Source organism: Pongo abelii, chromosome 17 (assembly GCF_028885655.2).
Source record: "Pongo abelii isolate AG06213 chromosome 17, NHGRI_mPonAbe1-v2.0_pri, whole genome shotgun sequence".
In the NCBI taxonomy this organism is placed as follows: Eukaryota; Metazoa; Chordata; class Mammalia; order Primates; family Hominidae; genus Pongo; species Pongo abelii.
In genome coordinates, this window is record NC_072002.2 from 22,454,937 (window position 1) to 22,473,974 (window position 19,038).

The 19,038-nt window shown below is 45.7% G+C and overlaps 1 protein-coding gene across 4 annotated transcripts in view; it reads left to right on the forward strand.

Annotated features, from left to right (window-relative positions):
- Nucleotides 1–9,981: 9,981 nt before the first annotated feature.
- The window catches only part of AFG3L2 (AFG3 like matrix AAA peptidase subunit 2), a 48,126-nt gene continuing 39,069 nt past the window's right edge, over nt 9,982–19,038 (forward strand). The window contains exons 1-4 of one of the 4 annotated variants that reach the window (XM_063716834.1): nt 10,176–10,465; nt 11,457–11,579; nt 15,719–15,818; nt 16,501–16,578. In XM_063716834.1, the coding sequence (XP_063572904.1) occupies nt 10,352–10,465; nt 11,457–11,579; nt 15,719–15,818; nt 16,501–16,578 (415 nt within the window). In that variant the 5' untranslated portion in view covers nt 10,176–10,351. Of the gene's footprint in view, nt 10,466–11,456; nt 11,580–15,718; nt 15,819–16,500; nt 16,579–19,038 lie in introns of all 4 variants that reach the window. The other 3 variants (XM_063716833.1, XM_002828017.6, XM_054538173.2) reach the window with 3 other exon arrangements.

Below are 19,038 nucleotides of genomic sequence, written 5' to 3' on the forward strand. Positions count from 1 at the left end.
TCTAAATATACAATTTGGCTGGGTGCAGGGGCTCATACCTATAATCCCAGCTCTTTGAGAGAATGAGGTAGGAGGGTTGCTTGAGGCCAGGAGTTTGAGACCAGTGTAAGCAACATAGTGACACCCTATTTCTGCAAAAAATTTAAAAACCTAGCCAGGTATAGTGGTGTGCACCTGTAGTCCCAGCTACTGTGGAGGATGAGGTGGGAGGATCGCTTCAGCCCAAAGGTTGAGGCTGCAGTGAGCTATGATCACACTACTACATTCCAGTCTGGGTGACAGAGTAAGACCCTGTCTCTAAATAAGTAAGTAAATAAATCAATATAATTTTCGTATATGGTGTGAGGGGTAGGGCTCCAACTCATTCTTTTGCATCCAGTTCTCTCAGAACCATTTGTTGAAAAGACTATTCCTTCTCTATTAGATGAACTTTGCATCCTCGTCAAAAATCAGTTGACATGTATGAGTTTACTTCTGAATTCTTAATTATATTCTATACGTCTGTATGACTGTCCTTATGCCAACACCTACAGTTTTGATTGTATGAAGTTTTGTAAATAAGAAGTATGAATCCTACAACTGTATTCTTTTTCAAGGTTGTATTTGGGGCCCTTTGCAATTCCATATGAATTTGAAGACTGGCATTTTCATGTCTGCAAAAAGAAAAAGAAAGGAAGGAAGGAAGGATGGAAGAAAGAAGAAAGAAAGAAAGACAGAAAGAAAGAAAAGAAAGAAAGAAAAAGAAAAGCAAGCAGGCAGGCACTTAGAGTTGTGACTGCATTGAATCTGTAGATGGCTTTGGGCAGTTTTGCTATCTTAACAATATTGTCTTCCAATCCACTAACATGGGATATCCTTTCATTTATTTAAGTCTTCTTAAATTTCTTTTTTTGAGATGAAGTCTCACTCTGTCGCCCAGGCTAGAGTATGCAGTGGCATGATCTCTGCTTACTTCAACCTCCACCTCCCAGGTTCAGGAGATTCTCCTGCTTCAGACTCCCAAGTAGCTGGGACTACAGGTGTGCACCACCACGCCCGACTAATTTTTATATTTTTTTAGTAGACATGGGGTTTCACCATATTGGCCAGGCTGGTCTCGAACTCCTGACCTCGTGATCAGCCCGCCTTGGGCTCCCAAAGTGCTGGGATTACAGGCTGAGTCAGGAGAATGGCTTGAACCCAGGAGGCAGAGGTTGCAGTGAGCTGAGATTGTGCCACTGCACTCCAGACTGGGTGACAGAGCAGCAAGACTCCATCTCAAAAAAAAAAAAAAAAAAAAAAAAAAAAAAAGATAAACAAAATTGACAAAATTTATTTATTTATTTATTTATTTTTTGAGACAGAGTCTCGTTCTGTGGCCCAGGCTGGAGTGCAGTGGCGCGATCTCGGCTCACTGCAAGCTCCGCCTCCCAGGTTCACGCCATTCTCCTGCCTCAGCCTCCCAAGTAGCTGGGACTACAGGCGCCCGCCACCACGCCTGGCTAATTTTTTTGTATTTTTAGTAGATACAGGGTTTCACTGTGTTAGCCAGGATGGTCTCGATTTCCTGACCTCGTGATCTGCCCACCTTGGCCTCCCAAAGTGCTGGGATTACAGGCATGAGCCACCATGCCCGGCCAAAGTTGACAAACCTTTAACTAGACTGACAAAGAAAACAGGGAGAACTTGCAAATATCTAAAATCAGAAATAAAAGTGGGGTAATTACTATTGACCTTTTACAGAAAAAGGATTAGAGCTGGGCATGGTGGCAAATGCCTGTAGTCCCAGCTACTTGGGAGGCTGAAGCAGGAGGATCACTGGAACCTGGGAGTTTAAGGCTTGTATAAGCTATGGTCATATCACTGCACTCTAGCCTGGGCAATATAGCTAGACACGATCTCTTTTTTTTAGACAGAGTCTTGCTCTGTCACCCAGGCTGGAGTGCAATAGCGAGATCTCGGCTCACTGCAACCTCCACCTCCCGGGTTCAAGCGATTCTCCTGCCTCAGCCTCCTGAGTAGCTCGGATTACAGGTGTGCGCCACCATGCCCGGCTAATTTTTGTATTTTTAGTAGAGACAGGGTTTCATCATGTTGGTCAGGCTGGTCTCAAACTCCTGACCTCATGATCTGCCTGCCTCAGCTTCCCAAAGTGCTGGCATTACAGATGTGAGCCACCGGGCCTGGCCTATTTATCTTTTTAAGAACCAACTCTTGTTTTTGTTAATTTTCTCGATTGCTTTTCCTCTTTTCTATTTTATCTCTGCTCTAATCTTTATTATTTTTTTCCTTCATCTAGCTTTGAGTTTAGTCCGTTCTTTTTCTATTCCCTCAAGGTGTAAAGTTATTGATTTGAGATCTTTCTTCTTTTTAAAATGTAGCCATTTACAGCTATAAACTTCTGTTTGAGAACTGCCTTCACTGCATCCATGAGTTTCAGCATATTGTGTTTTTATTCTCCTTTGTCTTGCAGTATTCTCTAATTTTCCTTGTGATTTCTTCTTTCAGTCATTGGCTATTTGAGGGTGTATCGTTTCATAGCCACATATTTGTGAGTTTTCCAGTTTTCCTCTTGTTATTGATTTTTAACTTCATTCCAGTGTGGTCAGAGAAGATAGTTTGCATGATTTCAGTCTTTTTAAATCTATTGAGACTTGTTTTGTGGCTTATCATATGGTCTATCCTGGAGAATGTTTCCTGTGCACTTGAGAAGAATGTGTATTCTGTTGTTGTTGGGAGGAGCTCTCCATATATGTCTTGTAGGTCTAGTTGGTTTACGGTTTAATTTTTTTTTTTTTTTGAGACAGGGTTTCACTCCCTTTGTTCAGGCTGGAGTGCAGTTGCATGCTCTCTGCTCACTACAACCTCTTCCTCCTGGGCTCAAGCAATTCTTCTGCCTCAGCCTCTCAAGTAACTGGGACTACAGGCATGCACCACCATGCCTGGCTAATTTTTGTATTTTTAGTAGAGACAAGGTTTCACCATGTTGGCCAGGCTGGTTTTGAACTCCTGAACTCAAGTGATCTGCCTGCCTCAGCCTCCGAAAGTGCTGGGATTACAGGCGTGAGCTATAGTATTGTTTAGCGGGGTGTGGTGGCTCACACCTATAATCTCAGCACTTTGGGAGGCTGAGGCAGTAGGATTACTTGAGCCCAGGAGGTCAAGGTTGCAGTGAGCTGTGATTGTGCTACTGCATTCCAGTCTGGATGACAGAGCAAGATCCTGACTTAAAAACACAACATGGCCGGTTGCAGTGGCTCATGCCTGTAATCCCAGCACTTTGGGAGGCTGAGGCAGGTGGATCGCCTGAGGTCGGGAGTTCAAGACCAGCCTGACTAACATGGAGAAACCCCATCTCTACTAAAAATACAAAATTAGCTAGGCATGGTGGCACATGCCTGTAATCCCAGCTACTGGGGAGGCTGAGGCAGGAGAATCGCTTGAACCCGGGAGGCGGAGGTTGCAGTGAGCCGAGATCACGCCATTGCACTCCAGCCTGGGCAACAAGAGCAAAACTCCATCTCAAAAAAAAAAAACAAAAAAACTGACAACACACACACACACACACACACACACACACACACAGAGTATTGTTCGAGTCCTCCATTTCCCAATTGATCTTCTGTGTACATGTTATATCCATTATTAAAAGTAGTGTATTGAAGTTTCCAGCTATTATTGTAGAACCATCTGTTTCTACCTTCAATTCTATCAATATTTGCTTCATATGTTTTGGGGGCTTTGTTGAATGGTGTGCATATGTTTATAATTGTTATATCTTCTTGATGAATTGATCCTTTTGTCAGTATATTATGTCCTTCCTTGTCTCTTATAAGAGTTTTTATCTTTTTTTTTTTTTTTTTTTGAGACCGAGTCTCTCTCTGTCGCCCAGGCTGGAGTGCAGTGGCGCGATCTGGGCTCACTGCAACCTCTGCCTCCTGGGCTCAAGCAATTCTCCTGCCTCAGCCTCATGAGTAGCTGGGATTACAGGTGTGCGCCATCATGCCCAATTGATTTTTGTATTTTTAGTAGAGACGAGGTTTCACCATGTCGGTCAAGCCGGTCTTGAACTCCTGACCTCAGATGATCTGCCTGCCTTGGCCTCCCAAAGTGCTGAGATTACAGGCGTGAGCCACTGCACCCAGCCAAGAGTTTTTATCTTAATGTGTTTTTATTTGATGTTAGTATAGCTATCTTATCTCTCTCTTTTTTTTTTTGAGAGGGAGTCTCACTCTGTCACCCAGGCTGGAGTGTAGTGGTGCGATCTCTGCTCATTGCAAGCTCCGCCTCCCAGGTTCACACCATTCTCCTGCCTCAGCCTCCCAAGTAGCTGGGACTACAGGCGCCCACCAGCACACCCAGCTAGTTTTTTGTATTTTTTAGTAGAGACAGGGTTTCACCATGTTAGCCAAGATGGTTTTGATCTCCTGACCTTGTGATCCACCGGCCTTGGCCTCTCAGGGATTACAGGCGTGAGCCACTGCGCCCCGCCTCTTATCTCTCTTTTAATTACTATTTGCATAGAATATCTTTTTCCATCCTTTATTTTTAACCCATTTGTGTCTTTGGATATAAACTGGGTCTCCTGTAGACAGCATATAGCTGAATCATGTTTTTTTTTTTTTTTTAAATCATTCTGCCAGTCTCTACCTTTGAATGGAGAGTTTAATCCACTTACACTTAAAGTAATTACTTATTTATTTATTTATTTTTTTGAGACAGGGTTTCACTCTGTTGCCCAGACTGGAGTGCGATGGCATGATCTCAGTTCACTGCAACCTCCTCATCCTGGGCTCAAATGATCCTTCTGCCTTAGTCTCCCAAGTAGCTGGGACTATAGGCATGTGCCACCATGCTTGCCTTATTTTTGTATTTTTTGCAAAGATACGGTTTTGCCATGTTGCCCAGCCTGGTCTTTAACTCCTGGACCCAAGTGATCCACCTGCCTCAGCCTCCCAAAGTGCTGGGATTATAGGCATGAGCCATTGGGCCCAGCCCTAAAGTAATTGGAGATAAGAAGGAAGGACTTCTAACATTTGCTACTTGTTTTTTGTATGTCTTTGTATTAGTCATGGTTTTCTGGAGAACAGAAGTAATATGACGCATATATATGATATATATTTATAAACACGAATATATGTTAAATATATAAATATACAGAATATGTACAAAATATGTTTATACTTATAAACATATATGTACAATTTATGTTTATATTTATAAACATTATATATGTAAAATATATAAAAATGTATATGCTTATATAAAATTATTTTATATATAAACATAATATATGTAAACTATATTTATATTTATTTACATATAAAATTATATATAAAACTATATTTTCAATAAATATATAAAAAGAAATATATAAATATATTTACATCTCTGTATATTGTATACAATATATCTTTATATATAGGCTGGGTGCTGTGGCTCATACCTGTAATTCCAGTGCTTTGGAAGGCTGAAGCAGTAGGCTGCTTGAGACCAGGAGTTTGAGACCAGCATGGGCAACATAGCGAGACCCTGACTCTACAAAAAATTTAAAAATTAGCTGAGTGTGGTGGCATGGACCTATAGTCTTAGCTACTTGGGAGGCTCAGGGAGGAGGACTGCTTGAGCCCAGGAGTATAAGGCTGCAGTGGGCTGTGATTGTGCCGCTGCACTCCAGCCTGGGTAACAGAGGGAGACTCTGTCTCTAAAAAAATGTATATATATGTATGTGTGTATATATATATAAATTTTTTTTTTTTTTTTTTTTTTTTTTTTTAGAGATGGAGTTTCACTCTTGTTGCTTAGGCTGGAGTGCAATGGTGCAATCTCAGTTCACTGCAACTTCTGGCTCCCGGGTTCAAGTGATTCTCCTGCCTCAGCCTCCCGAGTAGCTGGGATTATAGGCATGCGCCATCATGCCCGGCTAATTTTGTATTTTTAGTAGAGACGGGGTTTCTCCATGTTGGTCAGGCTGGTCTTGAACTCCTGACCTCAGGTGATCTGCCAGCTCGGCCCCCCGAAGTGCTGGGATTACAGGTGTGCTTCTACTTTCTTATCCCTAAGTACGATCTTACCTGTGGGTGTTTTGGTAAAAATTATTTATCCAGTTGAGTAAGTTCCCCTCTATTTTTTAGTTTACAGAGAGTTTTAATCATGCATGGGTGTTGGAGTTTGTTAAATGCTTTTTTTTGTTGCATCTATTGATATGATAATGCGATTTTTCTTCTTTAGCCTATTGATTTGATGGATTACATTCATTGATTTTCTGATGTGGAACAAGCCTTTCATATCTGGGATAAATCCCACTGGTTGTGGTATATAGCTCTTTTTATACATTGTTTGATTTGATTTGCTAATATTTTGTTGAGAATTGTTGCAACTATATTCATGGAAGATATAGGCTTATAGTGTTTTGTTTTGTAGTTTGTTTTTCAGTAATGTCTTTGTCTGGTTTTAATATTAGGGTAATGGCCTCATAGAAAGAATTGAGAAGTATTTCCCCACGTTAATTTTCTGGAAGAACTTCTTTAAAATTGGTATTATTTCTTCCTTAAATGTTTGGTAGAATTTCTTAGTTAAGCCATCCAGGCCTGGAGTCTCCTTCATGGAAAGGTTTTGTTTTGTTTTTGTTTTTTTGAGATGGAGTTTTGCTCTTGTTACCCAGGCTGAGTGCGATGGTTCTAACTCTGCTCACCGCAACCTCTGCCTCCTGGGTTCAAACGATTCTCCCGCCTCAGCCTCTCAAGTAGCTGGAATTACAGACATGTGCCACCACGGCTGGCTAATTTTGTATTTTTAGTAGAGACAGGTTTTCTCCATGTTGGTCAGGCTGGTCTTGAACTGCCGACCTCTGGTGATCGGCCCGCCTTGGCCTCCCAAAGCACTGGGATTACAGGCGTGAGCCACCACGCCCGACCCATGGAAACACTTTTAACTACAAATTCAATTTATTTAATAGATGTAGGACTTTTTGTGTTATCTTAAAAGTGAGCTTTGGTAACTTGTATTTCACAAGGAATTTGTATAGTTCATTGTTCAAATTCATTGGCATATATTCTATTTTCATTTTAATACATGTAGAATGTGAAGTCATGTCAACTTTTTCATTCTTGGTATTGGTAACTTGTGTCTTTTTTTTTTTTTTTTTTTTGAGATGGAGTCTCGCATTCCAGGCTAGAGGGCAGTGGCGCGATCTCGGCTCACTGCAATCTCTGACTCCCAGGTTCAAGTTATTCTCCTATCTCAGCCTCCCGAATAGTTGGGACTACAGGTGCTTGCATTCCAGGCTAGAGTGCAGTGGCGCGATCTCTGCTCACTGCAATCTCTGACTCCCGGGTTCAAGTTATTCTCCTATCTCAGCCTCCCGAATAGCTGGGACTACAGGTGCTTACCACCATGCCTGGCTAATTTTTGTATTTTTTTTTTTTTAGTAGAGATGGGGTTTCTTTCTTCCTTTTTTTTTCTTGAGATGGAATCTCACTCTGTCACCCAGGCTGGAGTGCAGTGACACAATCTTGCCTCACTGCAACCTCCGCCTCCCGGGTTCAAGCGATTCTTCTGCTTCTGCCTCAGCCTCCTGAGTACCTGGGACTACAGGCGCGCGCCACCACACCCAGCTAATTTTTGTATTTTTAGTAGAGACTGGGTTTCACCATATTGACCAGGCTGGTATCGAACTCCTGAACTCGTGATCCGCCCACCTTGGCCTCCCAAAGTGCTGGGATTACAGGTGTGAGCCACCTTGCCCGGCCTCTCTCTCTCTTTCTTTCTTCTTTCTTTCTCTCTCTCTCCTTCCTTCCCTCCTTCTTTCTTTCTCATTTTTCTTTCTTTCTGTTTTTCGCCTGCTTGCTTGTCTGTTTCTTTCTTTCTTTCTTTTTCTTCCTCTCTCTCTCTCTGTCTGTCTTTTGTGTGTGTGTGTGTGTGTGTGTGTGTGTGTGTGTGTGTGTGTGTGTGGAGTTTCACTCTTTTTGCCCAGTCTGGAGTGCAATGGTGCGACCTTGGCTCACTGCAACCTCTGCCTCCCAGGTTCAAGGGAATCTCCTGCCTCAGCTTCCCAAGTAGCTGGGATTACAGGTGTGCACCACCATGCCCAGCTAGTTTTGTATTTTTAGTACAGATGGGGTTTCACCATGTTGGCCAGGCTGGTCTCAAACTCCTGACCTCAGTTGATCTGCCTGCCTTGGCCTCCCAAAGTGTTGGGATTACAGGCATGAGCCACCGTTCTGGGCCAATTCGTGTCATTTTCTTTTTTCCTGATTGGTCTATTGATCTTCTCAAAGAACACCCTTTGATTTCATTCATTTCTCTCTGTCTTTTAGTTTTAATTTTATGATTTTTACTCTTATCTTCTTTCTCTTCTTTGGTTTTACTTCATTTTCTCTATTTTTTTTTCTTTTTTGAAGCCGAGGTCTTTCTGTTTTGCCCAGGCTTGTCTGGAACTCTTGGGCTCAAGTGATCCTCTCACCTCAGCCTATTTCTGATACTGATTTCTAATTTAATTTCATTGTCGTTAGAAAATATGTTTTATATGACTTGAGTCCTCTTAATATTTTTATGGCCTACAATATGGTTTATTTTGATAAGTGCTCTGTGAAAACTTGAAAATAATGTATATTCTGTTGTTATGAGTAGTTTTCTATAAATGTCTATTTGATTTAGTTGGTTGTGTTTAAGTCTTCTATATACTTACTATTTTCCTGTCTAATTGTTCTGTCAATTATCAAAAGAAGGATTTGAAATCTCCAAATATAATTGGAAGTTGTGGTTCTGTCAGTCTTTGCTCCATGTATTTTAAGCTTCTGTTAATGGGAACAAAGATGTTTAGGGTTGTTATGTCCTATTGATGAACTGACCCCTTTATAATAATAATAATAATAATAATAATTCTCTTGGCCAGATGTGGGTGGCTCACATCTGTAATCCCAGCACTTTGGGAGGCTGAGTCAGGATTGCTTAAAGCCAGGAGTTTGAGACTAGCCTGGGCAACAAAGTGAGACTTCAACTCTACACAAAATAAAAAAAGTCGAGTGTGGTCGAGCGTGTGTGGTCCCAGCTACTTGGGAGGCTGAGGCAGGAGGATCCCTTGAGCCCAGGAGTTGGAGGCTGCAGTGAGCTACGATTGCACCATGGCATTCCAGCCTAAGTGACAGAGTGAGACCCTGTCCCTGGAAAAGAAACCCGATCCTCTTCATCCTTAGTGATATTCTTTTCCCTGAAATTAATTTTGTTTGGAATTTCCTTGCCCTAAAATCTATTTGTCTACTCAGTTTTCTTTTGTGTGAGCATGGTATGATGGTGTATCTGGTATATCTTTTTGTTATTGTTTTACTGCCACTGGGGTAATCACAGTACTCACCTGGTTTGTCTCCTGTCTCTCAAGGATTACTGTCCTTTGACTGAGGTCCAGCGTCGCCAGCCTGGGCGACAGAGCGAGAGCCCGTCTCAGAAAAACCCCCAAATCCCCCACCTCAGTTCAGAGACCTCTCCCTTTTTCCTCCGCTGTCACGGTACAGGAAACAATGTGTAGTTTCCACTACCTGGAAGACTCGACTTGCTCTCCGAGAACCAGTTCCCCGACAGGGTTCCTAGAGCGCAGGCTGCACGGCACAGCCCCAACGCTCCCTGCTGCTTGTGAATCTTCGCATCGCCCTCCCAGGGGTCAGGAATGTGTGCTTCGGTGTCTCCAGAGCCTAGCACCACCCCGATGACTCAGCTGGCGCTCGGAGGGTCCTTCCGTCTGCCGCCGCTGGGGCCTTCGCTACTTCCCCCTCGCTCCTACTGGCTGGCCCACCCGGCTGCCCAGGCCCGGAAGCCCAGGATCCCAGTCACGCGTCTCCTCTTAGTCCCCGCCTCCAACCACGCCCCCCACACTCCTCCGTCGGCCCCGCCTCCAGCTCCCGCTCGCCCTCCCGGTCCCTCCTCGGCCCCACTTCCAGCCACGCCCCCCACGTGCGCCAGCAGCCCCGCCCCCAGCTCTCGCTCGCCCTCCCCAGTTCTCCCTCGGCCCCGTCCCCGCCTCCAGCTCCCCGTTGCCCTCCAAGGTCCTTCTCGGCCCCGCCTCCTGCCGTGCCCCCAAGGCTGCTCCGTCGGCCCCCGCCTCCGGTCCCGCCCCCATGCTCCTCCTATTTGGTCCTGTCTTCTGCACTGGCAGAGGTCGCGGCCAGCCGCGGAGAGGAGACGCCGACGTCAGCGCGCCGGGGCGGGGCTGGCGGCAGGAGACGCCGCGTTGAGAGCTTGGGCTCCTCCGTGAGCCGCGGGCGCGCTGCGCTGCTTGGCGGCGTCTCCCCGAGCCGAGCCCGCTTCCCGAGGCCGCCAGTCATCGCCTGCCCGCGCCTGCGCAGCGTCCCGGGCCGAGAGGGCCACGGCGGCGGCCATGGCGCACCGCTGTTTGCGGCTGTGGGGCCGGGGCGGCTGCCGGCCCCGCGGTCTACAGCAGCTCCTCGTGCCTGGCGGCGTGGGCCCGGGCGAGCAGCCCTGCCTCCGGACGGTGAGTCCTACCTGGGCGCCCGGCGCCCTCCACCCTGCCTCGGGCCCACTTCCGGCTCGGGAGAGCGGACGTCAAGGTCACCGGCCCCCGCCCTCCCGCCGCACGCGGGCCGTCCCTGCCGAGGGCCTGGGCGCCCCTCGCTGTCTCTCCGCCCGTCCCGGGAGCGTCGATTCGCGCTCAGCCCTGCCTGTGGGATTCAAGTTTTGAAAACGCGCAGCTCCAGTAGAGCCGGGTCTTCGCGCTTCACCGGGGCGGTTGAAGCCTCGAAGGTCATGTTGGCTTGGTGGCCGTCCTTGTCCCTGCTTTCGTGTCCCGGGAGCACGGAACGAAGGCGTCTGTAATTTTGAGTCGGCAGCACGAGCACGATGTAGTCGCACGGATGGGTTTTGGAGTCGGGCTGCCTAACCTCTCCGAGTCTCCGTGTTCCGGTCTGTTGAATGGGGCCATTGCGGGCATTCCAGGACTGGCAGTATTAGCTATTATTATTAAGAATGTCACCTTTTCAGACCAGGGACTCTGTGTTCGTTGCATATCAGGGCCTGCTCTCAGCAGGAGGCTCTTTCTCTGTTGGTAGCCATCCCTCTAGATACACACACGGGACCTGATACCTGTTTCTGACAATGATAGTGTGTTGACAGAACCATGGCCGTGATCTGTCTCAATGAAAGGTTCACGTGTCGAATAGTCGCTCTCACTGTTTAAGTGACACGGTTCCTCAGCCTTGCACTGGTGTACGGGTGGTGGTTGAGGTCCCCGGGTCGGCCACGGGAACCTAGCTTGGCCTCCTGCTATCCCAGCGCCCTTGAGGTAATGAGCTCAACGTCTTCACTGTAAGGGGAGATAGACTAGTGCCGGGGCTCACGCCTCCGATCCCAGCACTTAGGGAGGCCGAGGCGGGAGAATCGCTTGAGTCCAGGAGTTGGAAACCAGCTTGGGTAGGGTAGCAGACCCTCCGATCTACAATTTAAAAAAAATTTTTTTTTTTTTTTAGAGACGGGGTTTTGCTTCTTCGCCCAGGCCGGAGTGCAGCGGCGCAAACACAGCTCACTGCAGCCCCAAACTCAAGCGATCCTCCCGCCTCAGCCTCCGGAGTATCTGGGACTACAGCACCGTGGTTGATATTTAAAAAGTTTCTGGAGAGGCCAGGCGCGGTAGCTCACGCCTGTAATCCCAGCAGGCGGGCAGATCACGAGGTCAGAAAATCGAGATCATCCTGGCTAACACAGTGAAACCCCGTCTCTACTAAAAATGCAAAAATTAGCCGGCCGTGGTGGCGGTCGCCTGTAGTCCCAGCTGCTCGGGAGACTGAGGCAGGGGAATGGTGTGAACCTGGGCGGTGGAGCTGTCAGTGAGCCTAGAGCGGGTCACTGCACTCTAGCCTGGGCGACAGAGCAAGACTCCGTCTCAAAAGATGGGGTTCACCATCTTGCCCAGTTACCCAGGCTGGCCTGGAACTCCAGGACCCAGACGATCCTCCCGCCTCGTCCTCTCAAAGTGTTGGGATTACAGACCTGAGCCATAGCTCCTGGCCTCTACAAATTGTTTTTTTTTTTTTTCTTACCTGGGCTCAGTGACTTACGACTATAGTCCCAGCAACTCGGGGGGCCAAGGCGGGTTGCTTGGCGCGGGAGGTTGAGGCTCCAGTGAGTTGTGATTGCACTGCTGTACTCCAGCGTGGGTGACAGACCCTGTCTCTTAAAAAAAAAAGGGCGGGGGTGGGGAGGGGGAATAATAGTGCCTGCATTCATGATTTTTACTCTTTGAGGCTCCTTTGCCAGTCTTAAATCAATTTCTTCACTATGGTCATGCCACGCTGCCCTGTGGTAGGTCCTTTTTCGGTTTCCTGTATCCATTTCCCTGTTTTACCAAGCTCTGATCTCTTTTCTTTTCTTTTTTTTTTTTTTGAGACGGTCTCGCTCTGTCTCCCAGACTGGAGTGCAGTGGTGTGATTTGGGGTCACTGCAACCTCCGCCTCCAGGGTTCAAGCAATTCTGCCTCAGCCTCCCGAGTAGCTGGGATTACAGGCGCCCGCCACTATGCCTGGCTAAATTTTTATTTTTAGTAGAGATGGTGTTTCACCTTGTTGGCCAGGCTGGTCTCAAACTCCTGGCCTCAAGCAATCCATTTGGCCTCCCAAAGTGCTAGGATTACAGACTTGCCCGGCCTGACCGCTTTTCTTTTGCTGCTCATGAATATTGGATTCAGACATACAGTTCCAGATAGGGATCTGCGTTGTGAGTTTGCAGTTTTATGTCAGAAGTGTTACCCAAAGGCTTTCCTTTTGAGTGACACTGTTGTCCCTGTGAGTATCACTCAGATGCTGATATATAAGGAAGTCCTCTGTGCTGACAGCTGTAGCTGATTGATTTGCCGAGGGTGGGGAGGTTCGCGGTCTTGATACATACTCTTTGGTACTCTCTGAAGATTTGCCTGGTGACACCTGGGCATTACTGTGCTGTGAGGGAGTCTGATAGGACAGGTTTTCCTTTATGTTCCTGCTACCGTTAAAGATCAGAGACAGAAGTACTGCTTTCACGGTGAGGAAGAGATTCTGATGTGTTGAGAGATGAGTTCTCAGGTGTTATGCCCAGAGGAATAAGACTGTTGATAAAGCAACTGAAAAGTGCTCGTGTTGTCAAACATAAAGGCTAATTCTCCAAAATGCGGTGCTCTCAACTTAAATTTTGTGAATTAGTATCTCTTACATTATTCTTTGAATGATAGACACGCGGATCTTGGATTAGATATGCAGAGGAGAAGAAGTTTCACTGATGATTTCTTCATAGAACACAACCTCAGTGTTAAATTCAGTCACGGATTATTGCTAGGGGTTTCCATGTCAACACAATTTGAAAATAGAGCCTAAAAAGGGCTTTTCAGTCAATATTTATGGAGGGCATACAGTGCCCAGTTCTGTACTAAACTTTATGGTGCTATAAAGACTTGCTTTATATGGTACTATGGTTTGAGTTTGGCCTCACCAAAACTCATGTTGAAATTTGTTCCCCATGGTAGTGGTATTGGGAGGTGGGGCCCAGTGGGGTGTTTGGGCCATGGGGGTGGAGCCCTCAGGAGTGTCTTGGTGCCATTCTAGAGGTAGTGCCTTCTGTGAGCTGTGGTGGGACTGGCTTAATTTCAGAGACCCTAGGTTGTTATAAAGTAGAAGTTCCTCCCTCATGGCATGTGGCCGCTTTGCCATTGACCTTCTCCCACCATGTTTTGATGTAGCACCTTCTCCTGCCATAATTTGACCTAGCATGTGACCCTCACCGTAAGCCCAGCACCCTGTTTCTCATACTTCCCCTCTTGCAGAACTGTGAGCTAAATAAACCTTTCTTTGTAAATTACCCAGCTTCAGGCACTCTGTTATAGCGGAACAGAAAGTACTAAGACTAAGACGTGGCAATATAAAGACCCCTTCATATTACCTCTGCACCACTCCTGTTCCCTGTACTCAGAGCTTTCGTTTGGTTACGTTGTTATGCCATAGTGTAACTGATTTGTCCCATGATTTTCTTCGCTATGTTTCTGTGCTTCTTAGGGGTTGGAACTGGTTCTGATTCCCCTTTGGACACTCCACTGCTTGACAGCACCTGGCCTGGAGTTGTTGACTTGTCTAGCTTGAATAACATTTCATTTTAATCTACACCCTTAATGGATTTGGCACTGGAAAAAAACTCTTATGTTGCATTCTTATCTGTTATCAGTGGTTATTTCATAGGCCAAGTGTTCCGGTGGTTGGGCAGGGTGTAACACAACATAAGCTCCAAAGTCTCCCAGGCCAGTATTGCACTCAGACAAAAACAGTGTTGGTGTTCCTGTCCTGTTTTGCTGTGTAGAATTGTGTATTTATTTGAAGTTAAATCATCTCATTCTGTTTTATTTGTTTTTTATTGATATTTTAATTTACAAACCATTCTTCATCTTAAATGTACAGTTCATTGGTTTTTAACATATTCATAAAGTTATGCAACCATCATCACTGTCTCCAATTCCAGAACATTTTCAGCACTCCAAAAAGAAGCCCTGTGACCATTAGTAATCATTTCGCATTTCTCTGTAATCATTCCCCCAACTCTAGGCAACTACTAATGTATCTATCTCTTTATGGATTTGCCTATTCTAGACATTTCATATAAATGGAATCATAATATATGACCTTTTGTGTCTGCCTTCTTTCACTTAATATGATGTTTTCAGGGCTCATCCACGTGTCAGTACTTCATTCTTTTGTTTGAGTGACTGGTATTCTCTTGTATGGGTATAACACATTTTATTTATCTGTTCATCATCAGGTGGTGAATCTTTGGCTTGTTCCTACTTTTTGACTGTTATGAATAAGGCTTCTGTGAACATTTGTGTGCATATTTTTCGTGGACATGTGTTTTCAGCTTCCTTGGGTAGGGATGGCATTGCTGGGTCATATGGTGACCCATATGGTCATATGGTACCATTTTGGAGATCTGTCAAACTGTTTTCCAAAGCGGCTACACCATTTCACATTCTCACCAGCACAGTGTACAGGGCTCCAGTTTCTCACATCCTCACCTACACTTGTCTGTCTTTTTGATTATAGTGGGTGTGAGGTGGTTTTATTTGGTTTTGTAATTTTTATAACTATTATTTTATTTTTATTTTTTTGAGACGGAGTCTCACTCCATCGCCCAGGCTGGAGTGCAGTGGCGCGATCTCGGCTCACTGCAACCTCTGCCGCCTGGGTTCAAGCAGTGCTCCTGCCTCAGCCTCCCGAGTAGCTAGGATTACAGGCGCCTGCCACTGTGCCTGGGTAATTTTTGTATTTTTAGTAGAGACAGGGTTTCACCATCTTGACCAGGCTGGTCTTGAACTCCTGACCTTGTGATGCACCCACCTCGGCCTCCCAATGTACTGGAATTACAGGTGTGAGCCACTGCACCTGGCCAGGGTTTGTCTTTTGAATGCTACAAATTAAACAAACATCATCAAAGTGAATGTGTTGTCACATAATTATAATTGGACTGCAATTCTACATTATGTCTGATTTTGAAATATTTTTGTTTTCTGGATAATAATGTGTGTCTCCTGGTTCTTTTGCTGGAATCAGTGGCCTAGTGCTAGGTAATCCTAGTTCTCACTAAGGGAGTCATTCTGTGTTACTTCATAACCACCTGTGGAAGAGAGAGACCTTTCATCTACTTTATGACCAGGAAATGAAGCTCTTTTAAATTTTTTATCTTGATATAACCATGGTTTTATTTTTATGTCATGTTGCAGCTTTACCGATTTGTTACAACTCAAGCAAGGGCCAGCAGAAATTCTCTTTTGACAGATGTAATTGCTGCTTATCAAAGATTCTGTTCTCGACCCCCAAAAGGTAAATGCTTAGGTGTGGCTGTAGTGTTCTACATTCTTAGGTTGGGTCTTTTGTCTCCTTCTGTAACCCATTCCCCTGCCTCCAACTTATGTCTGATTACAGCGATGAAGATATGTCATCTTCAAATGTAACACATTTGTAGATAATGAAATTGATATGCAAAAAGGAGGCTTTTTCCTTTAACACTTCTGGGTTGTGTGAACTATATTATTTAGACTTTGATGTACTTGTACACAAGAAATGTTATGCTTTTAGCTTGTGCTTTTTTTTTTTTTTTTTTTTTTTTTTTTTTGGAGACTGAGTTTGGCTCTTGTCGCCCAGGTTGGAGTGCACTGGTGCGATCTTGGCTCACTGCAACCTCCGCCTTCCGGGTTCCAGCGATTCTCCTGCCTCAGCCTCCTGAGTAGCTGGGATTACAGGCACCCGCCACCACACCCAGCTAATTTTTTGTATTTTTAGTAGAGTCGGAGTTTCGCCATGTTGGGCAGGCTGGTCTCGAACTCCTGACCTCAGGTGATCTGCCCACCTCAGCCTCCCAAAGTGCTGGGATTACAGGCATGAGCCATCGTGCCTGGCCAGCTTGTGCTTTTCAATGATGCATCAGCTGCTTTGAAAACAAAATGAACACAAAACCTGATGAATTTTAGTTTGAAGATAAGTATTTTTTTTCTTTTTCTAACAGGATTTGAAAAATACTTTCCTAATGGAAAAAATGGAAAAAAAGCTAGTGAACCTAAAGAAGTTATGGGAGAGAAAAAAGGTACCTTTTGACAATATTATATTTGAATTTTGTGTTTTCCCCTCATGTATTATGGTGATAGTTTCCACTGAACAAAGAAAAGAGTTATCAGGCCGGGCACAGTGTCTCACGCCTGTAATCCCAGCCTTTTGGGAGGCCTAGGCGGATGGATCACTTGAGCCCAGGAGGTTGAGACCAGCCTGGGCAATGTGGTGAAACTCTGTCCCTACTAAAAATACAAAAAATTAGTTAGACATGGTGGTGCACACCTGTAGTCCCAGCTACCTGGGAGGCTGAGGTGGGAGAATCACCTGAGCCCGGCAGTGAGCTGCGATTGTGCCACTGCACTCCAGCCTGGGCAACAGAGAGACCCTGTCTCAGGAAAAAAAAAAAAAAAAAAAAAAAGAAAGTTATAGTAAGTCAGTTGTGAAGCTGTAGGTTGCAAGTACATATAAAATTCTACAGACCTTATGTTACATTTCACCTTAATTTTCTGTTGATATTTTTCTGTCATTTTGCAAATTGAAGTAATTTAAGGCTACCTTAGAGGTATTCTCTGGTCAAACTAAGCATATTTGGTAGATATCTGGCACATAATTTAAAACGTTGAGAAAAATCTTAGAAATCTAATACATGCAATTTATTTGATATATATTATGTTTAGGGCAGTGTTTTAAAAATTGCTCCTCAGAGCATTACCTCACCTTAGGGATTTGGAGAGACTTTCTTAGAGCTCGGTGGCTGGGGGACTGAGTGGGCCTCCTGTGCCCATTTTGACTGACTTCCTTTTTTTTTTTTGAGACAGAGTCTAGCTCTGTCGCCCAGGCTGGAGTGCAGTGGCGCGATCTTGGCTCACTGCAAGCTCCGCCTCTCAGGTTCACACCATTCTCCTGCCTCAGCCTCCTGAGTAGCTGGGACTAAAGGTGCCCGCCACCATACCTGGCTAATTTTTTTTTTTGTATTTTTAGTAGAGACAGGTTTTCACTGTGTTAGCCAGGATGGTCTCCATCTCCTGACCTCGTGATCTGCCTGCCTCGGCCTCCCAAAGTGCTGGGATTACAGGCATGAGCCACCATGCCCGGCCCATCCTTGCTTTTTAGGGAAATGTAAAGAAAACTGTAATTCAGTTCTCTCTTTTTTTTTTTTTTTTTTTTTTTGAGGAGAGGTCTCTGTCGCCCAGGCTGGAGTGCAGTGGCGCGATCTCACTGCAACCTCTGCCTCTTGGGTTCAAGTGATTCTCCTGTCTCAGCCTCCACAGTAGCTGGGATTACAGGCGTGTGCCACCATGCCTAGCTAATTTTTAAGAGATGAGGTTTCACCATGTTGGCCAAGCTGGTCTTGAACTCCTGACCTCATGTGATCCACCTGCCTCTACCTCCCAAAGTGCTAGCATTACAGGCGTGACCACTGCATCTGGCCTTGAGGAGTCCATGTTTTTAAATGTACTTGTCGTCTAGTTGGACAGACAAATATATGCCCAAAGAATGCAAAGAAGTAAGAGCCAGGGGACATGGGGAGGGAGAAGTGCTGGTGTGGGCTGGTGACAGCCCCGGGGCTCTAGATTGGAGCAGCACCTACAGTTCTCCCAGTGCATGCTAGGTGGTCTTTGAGTCTTGGTGTGGGGGCCAAGTAATGATAACCCATACAAGCTTTTGGGTTGCTTTTGTGTGGACATTCCTTTCTCCCTGAGTGGTTTGGAGTGTTGCACAGCTTTAGTGGTGTGCTTACTGCGTGTTTCTCAGTCCTGGGCCTCATTGGGTGGGCTGAGGCTTGTGCATATCATACCTGTCTCAGACTCCACTCGAGATAGAGGTGCAGAAGCCCCTCGTATGCAGCATAGTGGGGTGAATGTGTCATGAAGCCACATGTTACATAGCCACTGAGGATGACCAGGTGCCTGTAGCCTCCCATCCTGCTACACTAGAGGGGTTGCTTCATGGTCACTGAAGACATTAGAAGTGTATTCGGGCCGGGTGCGGTGGCTCAACGCCTGTAATCCCAGCACTTTGGGAGGCCGAAGCGGGTGCATCAGCTGAGGTCAGGAGTTGAAGACCAGCCTGGCCAACATGGTGAAACCCCATTTCTACTAAAAATACAAAAATTAGCCAGGCATGGTGGCGTGCTCCTGTAATCCCAGCTACTCGGGAGGCTGAGGCACGAGAATCGCTTGAACCTGGGAGGCAGAGGTTGCAGTGAGCTGAGATCATGCCATTGTACTCCAGCCTGGGAGGCAGAGGTTGCAGTGAGCTGAGATCACGCTATTGTACTCCAGCCTGGGAGACAGAGTGAGACTCCGTCTAAAACAACAACAACAAGGACTGAATTACAGTTTTCCTTACATACATTTCCCTACAAAGCAAAGATGCCAGCTGAATACCAACTGTGGGTGTGTTTTTTTAGCCATTTGTCAAAACCATGGGCTTTCCTGCACAAAAAAGTGTTAACAATGTATACTTTGTGGGAGTGGGAAAGGGAGTACTT